The sequence below is a fragment of the Anastrepha ludens genome, chromosome X (genome assembly GCF_028408465.1).
Source record: "Anastrepha ludens isolate Willacy chromosome X, idAnaLude1.1, whole genome shotgun sequence".
Lineage (NCBI taxonomy): Eukaryota > Metazoa > Arthropoda > Insecta > Diptera > Tephritidae > Anastrepha > Anastrepha ludens.
Genome location: NC_071503.1, coordinates 64,888,529 through 64,895,895, shown reverse-complemented (window position 1 = coordinate 64,895,895; position 7,367 = coordinate 64,888,529). Strand labels below are relative to the sequence as shown.

The 7,367-nt window shown below is 35.4% G+C and overlaps 1 protein-coding gene across 1 annotated transcript; it reads left to right on the top strand.

Moving 5' to 3' along the window:
• Window positions 1–1,423: 1,423 nt before the first annotated feature.
• LOC128869326 (uncharacterized) lies at window positions 1,424–2,723 on the top strand. Its single transcript, XM_054111858.1, has 2 exons — window positions 1,424–1,509; window positions 1,570–2,723. The coding sequence occupies exon 2, from the start codon at window positions 1,584–1,586 to the stop codon at window positions 2,469–2,471; it is 888 nt and encodes a 295-aa protein (XP_053967833.1). The 5' UTR covers window positions 1,424–1,509; window positions 1,570–1,583; the 3' UTR covers window positions 2,472–2,723.
• Window positions 2,724–7,367: the final 4,644 nt, after the last annotated feature.

Here is a 7,367-nt window from a genome sequence, read left to right as displayed (position 1 = left end):
TTGAAATTAAATAAACTATTGTTAAGTCCAGTTTAGTATTAGTTTAAAATACTTTAATCTTTTTCAACTCATTTTATTCGATATAATTTTCTGTGAACATAAGTAGGTTTTGTTTGAAATAATTGTAGGGAATATTTTGTAATAAAATTGTGAGAAAAAAATTGTAGTTTCGAAACTGAACCAGCAGAATTTGAATTGAAAAATAGGACTTTTGCCGCAACATTCCCGCAATATATTAAGGATTCTCCACGCAACATTCACGCATCATTTTTGTTCCTATTTAAAGCCGCCTTCAACATTCTTCCCGCATTATTGGTTCTTCCTGCATATTAAGGATTCTCCACGCAACATTCCCGCAACAACTATGTTATCTCTTTGGTATACGCCCAAAGTTATTAATCCGCAAAAATATACTTGTTTAAAAACAAACACTAAGACATGTTTGGACTTACGATATACCAACCTGGGGATGAGCTAGCAAAAAGTACATTGCCTCTATCCAAATCTACATACTAAAATCCTGTGTAGCGTAGTAAACGCGTCATACTATATAAGGAATAATACCTTCATTGTTATCTTGGCATACAAACAGTGACTGAAGTAAGATACCAGTTGCCATAGCTTAGAAACAACTACTAAAAAAGCATGTCAAGATGCAGCATCCAGCTTACTTCGGCTGAATTTTTCTCAAAGACGTTTAAAACGCACAACGTTAGAGGATCTTATGGAGAGCGAGTACCAATTATATTTTAAAATGTAAATCAGAATTCCTTATTAGTTTTTTTATATATACAAGGTAAAATTGTACAGCGAATTTTATTAAAAATTAACAAGAATTCTTAGTAAAGCAAAAGAAAAAAAAAACAACACAAGAGAAGGAAAGATCAGTTAAGTATCCCTGCGAAAATGAAAATTCTCTACGTCGCCTTCAGAGTTTGCATAGACGGCACACAAACAGGTGCATTGCTGAGGGAGCGCTTTATAAAAACTTACCCATGCCTTGCGGATGTTGAAAATATTTTCTTGTGCTTAATTAATCGCAATGCAGTTTTCAGCAATGCGTGACTTGCTTTAGTCACGGACTATTTGCGTAAATTTGGATGATAGAGTAAAAACCTGCATATATAGGCTTGCCATATGGTAGGCATTTCGCCTAATAGACAGGCATTAGACATCTTATTAGGCATTCAGGCATTCATTGCATTTTGTCAGGCATTTTAAGCATTCATTGCATTTTATCAGGCATTTTAACACGTATATTTTTTGTATAATTTTTTTTGTATACATTTTATTCAGTTCTAATCATTGCTATAGGAACAAGGTCCACAAAATTCACACACGCTTTTGGTAATTTTGTCTAGTGCAAACGCAGCGTAAACCTTTTCCGATTCGATTATTGATAACTTTTGCTATATTATTTCTAGGGACAGTGTCATACCTAGTGGAATCAGCTGCTGATTACAATTTCACCAAAAGTTTTTAATAACTAGAAATCGCGGGCTGGTAAAAGTATTCTTTTATCAAATTTCGTACCTAGATCAATAACTTAAAATTTATTTTGCTCTTCAGGTTTTTTCACTACCATGTCAAAGAAAAGGTGCCTATTTACCGAAAAACTGAAAGCCGAGTACGGCTTCCTTAAAAGTGAGAATGAATCGAAAGTGGCATGCACAAGTTGCAAAGGCGTTTTTTCCATTGAATCAAGAGGAAGAGCTGACATCGAGAGGCACTTACAATCAAGTAAACACAAAGATGCTATGAAAGGTACACAGCAAGCATTTATTTCGGAATTTTTTAAAAAGCAAAACGTAGCAAATGACGATCTCCAATGCATTGCCAAGGAAATGACATTTGCATATCATTGCGCCAAACACCATTTAAGTTTTAATGCGTCCGATTGCTGCTCAAAATTAATTAAAAAGTTTTACGATAAAAAGTTTAGTGCCGGAAAAACAAAACTAGAAGCATTGCTGGTTGGAGTAATTGGCCCGCATATATTTTCAGAAGTCTTAAAAGAGCTAGAAATTGCGCATTTTATAACTATTTTAATAGACACTTCCAACAGAAAAGATGTTAAGATTCTACCAATTATGGTAAGATATTTCAGTTTTAAATCTGGTGTAAAAACCAAACTACTTCAAATAAACAGTATACCAGGCGAAACTTCTGACATTATATTAGAATACGTTTCAACCGCCATACAGAAGTATAGCCTTAGTGAAAAAGTGGTTGCTTTATCAGCCGATAACACTAATACAAATTTCGGTGGCGTATCTCGGCAGGGACAGAAAAATGTTTACAGGAAATTAGAAACCAAATTAGGACGGTCCATCGTTGGCATTGGATGTTCGGCGCACGTAATACACAATACTGTACAAGCAGCAGCTGACAGTTTACCAGTGGATCTGGAACTAATAAGTGTGAAAATTTATAAGTTTTTCTATATTTATACAGTAAGAAATACTAATTAAAAAAATATATGTGACGAAGCTGAAAGTGAGTACAAAAAAATATTGTCTCATGGAAATACTCGTTTTCTAAGCTTACAACCGGCAATAGGAAGAATATTGGAAATGTTTGATGCGCTCAAAATTTACTTCAGCGAAATAAAAAATTGCCCACATGCAATTAAATCATATTTTAATGACCCTATGAACGAGATATATACTTTATTTTTGCATGGAAGCTTATCTCTTTTTCAGAATGCAATCTTGGTTGTAGAAGCTGACCAAATAAGTGCGTTCGAAATTTCATATGTTTACACAGACTTGCAAAAAAACTTCAAAATCGTAAAAAAGAGATTTTTATTCCTTTTGCAGCAAAGCAAAGATGGTTGAAATACAGACGTGAGTTTCCTAATACAGAAGAAGATGCCTTACAAAAAATTGTATTGAACTTCTATGACTTAGCAAGAAGTTATTTGAGTACTTGGCAGAGCAATTTTGAAGAAGTATCTAAATTTAGGTGGGTTAAAATCGATAAAGATATCAATTGGGAAGACGTTGAGATTAGTATTGCCGTAATTGTTAAGCATAGCTTCGTAAAAGAGTTTAGCAACGATGAAATTTTCGATGAAATTTCACTAGTCAATGAAATTATAAATACTGAAAAGGAAACAGAAAACTGGAAAACGCAAACCTGTGTAGACAGATGGATAAGGGTAGCTGAGGTACCAGAGTTGACTCGCATAAAAATAACAAATATATTGAAACTAGTAGAGTTTGCTTTGTGCATTCCAGGGACATCTACCGTAGTGGAGCGGACGTTTTCTTTAGCAAAATATCAATGGTCCGATGAACGAGGTCGATTGCGTATTTCGGTTCTCAATGAGTTATTAAATATTCAAATAAACAGTGACGAAGACAGTGTAGCGTTCTACGATAAAATAAAAAATAATACTCATCTACTACAAAAAGGTGCTTCAACAGAAAAATATGAGTGGGAAATTAAAAACCATTAACTGCATTTAAAAAGAAAATGCTACAAAAAAGAAATGCATACTTTATGTATTTTTGAAACGAAAACGTACAAAAAACGTATCTGCAATATAAGCGTTAAGCTCCGCTTGTGAGTATCAAGCATTTTTGTTTTCACGTTAATTTAAATGATTGAATTGTTTTTTATGTGATAAATTTACATATACATATGTACATATATGAAGATGTAGCTTACAATTTTTCAGACTGCTTAATATACTTGTACTAATTTTGTTTGATTTTCTACGTAAGACTTTTTTCTTAAATTTTTGGCTCAGTCAGGCATTGAGATGAAAAAATTATGGCAAGCCTATGCATATACCAAAGAAACCACATTGAAAAAATGAGAGCCAGTTCAAGGGTTTTGGAGATCAAATTGCATGGATGGTCGGACCCTGTAGCCTAATAGGAAGGGCTCTAAGGAAACTTTCCAACCTGATACCAAGTTTTTAGTCCGTTTGTTACTGAGGGTCCTATCAAAGACTTCTTGTCTGTCATTACCATATTGGTCTCTTAGTATGGTAGAGCGTACACTTCTGGTCATTGACTGAATTAGTCCATAACAACGAGCACATACCTGTTGCAATTCGGGAGGATTTGGGAACTAAATATAATCAGATTACAGCAATGGTTTCCATCTTCACTCTCCCATACGCAATGCAGAACTCCATCAATTATTTTAAGACTAGTAGGTAATTGGATACCTAATACGCCTTAGCCAAAGGACTTTCTTTCGCAATTTAATTTTTAGATAGTCTCTCTACAGCGTCTTTTACTTCCATGATTTTTTCCAAGTCAGCATCATTCAATAGACTTTTTCTTATTGCAATTGGTTAACACTCATCATCGGGTTGCAACTGCATTAGTCTGATATCAACTATCCCTTCAGATCTCTCGACTCTGAAACAATGCTTACATTCTATAGCGCAAGGTTGCCGAGATAGTGCATAAGCATTTCTATGTTGTTTCCATTTTCAAGGCTCAATCTCGAAGTAGTAAGCTTGCAGCCTTTCGATCCACCGTACAATTCGTACTTCCGGATACTTGAACTGGAGTAACCATCTCATTGCTGCATGGTATATTCTTAACTGGAATCGTTGACCATACAAGCATTTGGGGAAATGATTTACGCACTCAACCACAGCTAACAGTTCTCGTCTGGTCACGCAGTAATTCGACTCCGGCTTTCCGAGGACTCTGCTGTATTATGTGATAACTTTTTCTTGCCCATTGATGGTCTGTGACAGTACTCCATCTATTTCGTATGCACTAGCATCTGTATCTATGTGCAACGAACTTTGCGAATACTGGAACAAAACGACAGTAACACGTGCAGAGTCCTAGGAAACTTCCCACTTCGGCAACATTTCTTTGACGTGGCCAATTTTTACTGCTTTTATTTTCTCCTCGTATGTCCAAGATATGCGATTTCTGTTTTGAACAAGGCAACCTTCTCCTAATGAAATTGGAGGTTCTTTCTAGCTACCTGGAATTCTTCCCGTTCCTGTTGTAGTCCATCGCAGTTTACTATGGCTTTTACAGCACGACATTTCCCAATTCCTCCTCCTCCCTCTTGCCTTTTCCGTTTTGACTGGTGTTTTTCGAAAGGGTAGAGATGAGCAACTTAATAGCTGATCCTACGAAGTGATGCTGTGTGATGCGGTGTGCTGTTAACATTTACTCCAGACTAGGTAGGCCCTCATCGCAGGAAAAATCCCAGTGGAGAGTAAGTGAATAAATAAAGCAAGGTAAACACCGTCCAGAGGTGGACAGGACAGAAGTCGACAACCTCCTACCCGAACCTAATTGTCACGAAACCACAAAAGCAGCCTCGGACTAATAATCGATTGTAGGTGAACTTATCAGACACAGAATAAACATTGCAGCACAACAAGAAATAAGGTATGCACATCACGGTGAGATAAGAAAAATCATTGTTTTATATAGGATATTTTATAGCGGAGATACTAAACCTAGACATAGAGGGGTTGAATTCTTCGTTGGCAATAATTGTATTTTACCCAGTAAACCAGAGGATATGATATATACACCTGAAAGGCAAATTTCAAAACATTTCACTTTTATCTATATACCCTCCCATAGAGAACAGTGATTAAGATACCAAAACCATATTTTATGACACGTTGTCAGATTTCTGCTGTTCAATTAGCAAATATTAAATTATACTAGGCGGCTATAATGCCCAGAAAGAATACTTTTGGCCTGATAACGGCCTAAGGACATATGTATAATTTTGCAGCGAGCCATAACGTGTGGATAAGTAATATATCCTTAAGGAATGTGTGTCTCATGAAAGAGTTCGAAAAGAAACATGGAAAACAAAGGCACCGCCAATATTGGACATTAGATCCTATAGAGGCGCAAATTGCGACTCAGATCATTTCATGGTTGTCGCCCATTTGCGGCACCGAATGCAAAGCAGATGAGTGGCTTTCGAGTTTAATTTACCGATACACAAGAAAGGACACAAAACTACCTGTAGCAACTATATGTATATCACTTTTAAATGTCGGTTTCAAATTATTTACAAACATACTTTACCAACGAGTAAACAAGTTCGCGGAAGAGATAACAGGTGATTATCAATGCAGCTTCTGACACAAGAAATCCACTATCGATCGATGTTTCACTATCTGTCACATTCTTGAATAAATGATTGGAAAGCAATATTAATTTACATTGTCTATATGAAGATTTTTAAATGCTTGTAATAGATTTAACCATCCAATTGAGCCTACGCTTATAAAAAATGACATCCCAGCAAAATTAGCAACGTTGTGAATGCCACCGATCTAGTGGCGCGAATTTGACAAGATCTAATTGTCTTTAGATCCGCTATGGTTCCGTTTATTTCTAAAAATTTAAATTTTCGAATACATATTACAAATAAAATAATTAGTAAATACTCACCGCGATGCGTCCTTTAACTTTCCGGGCTGACAGTCGACTGCTTAAAATATGTTTTCGTCCTGTTTATATACAATTTTAAGTGAACGGTTGCACTTACCGAACATTAATATAATGCTGAAAACAGTGACCGACGTAAACGCAGTCCCCTGTCAGCTGTCCCGATCAAACTAATGAGAACCCCATGTAAATGAAAAATTCCTTCCTTCCGTATCGTAGTATCGTAGATTTTATTTCACGATTTTTGAAAATTCCCGTAGAACCCTGTCAGCTGATTGTTCTCTTCCCACAGTGTTGCCAAGCAGTGCATTTCGAAATCATTTACAAAATAAACTTAGAAAAATTATAATATTTATTAAAATAACTTAAAAACACTGTTGAATAATGTTAATCACTACATATTATAAAACAAAGTCGCTTTTTCTGTCCCTATGTCCCCTTGAATGCTTAAATCTTTAAAACTACGCAATGGATTTTGATGCGGTTTTTTTTAAAGATATATTGATTAAAGAGGAAGGTTTATATCAATATAATGTGAAGAAATATATAAAGGGGGCGTGGCAATCGGTCAAAATGTGGCAAAAAAACATAAATTTTTTGTTTTCACGGCCATAAATCATAAACGAATCAACCAAATAAAATGAAACTTTCTTGAAGTTTAACTTTGAAATATTTACTTTCGTCCTGCGTCAAAAAAAAAATTGATTTATTTGTTATTTAACCAAAATTGTTTAAACAAAAGCGGCTCTTTTTCCAAAAAAAGCTGTTTGTATGTTTGTTCGCTGCCAACCGAATGAAGCAACAGGCGGTAAGCGATAATCTCACCATACCTCATTAATGTTGAATTACATCGTATGGTGACGTATGTATGTATCTACGTATTTACGAATCGCTCGATTGTGATTCATCCCAACAACAGCGAATGCTTTTATCTGAGAATTTTACTTCATATTGTAAAAGGCC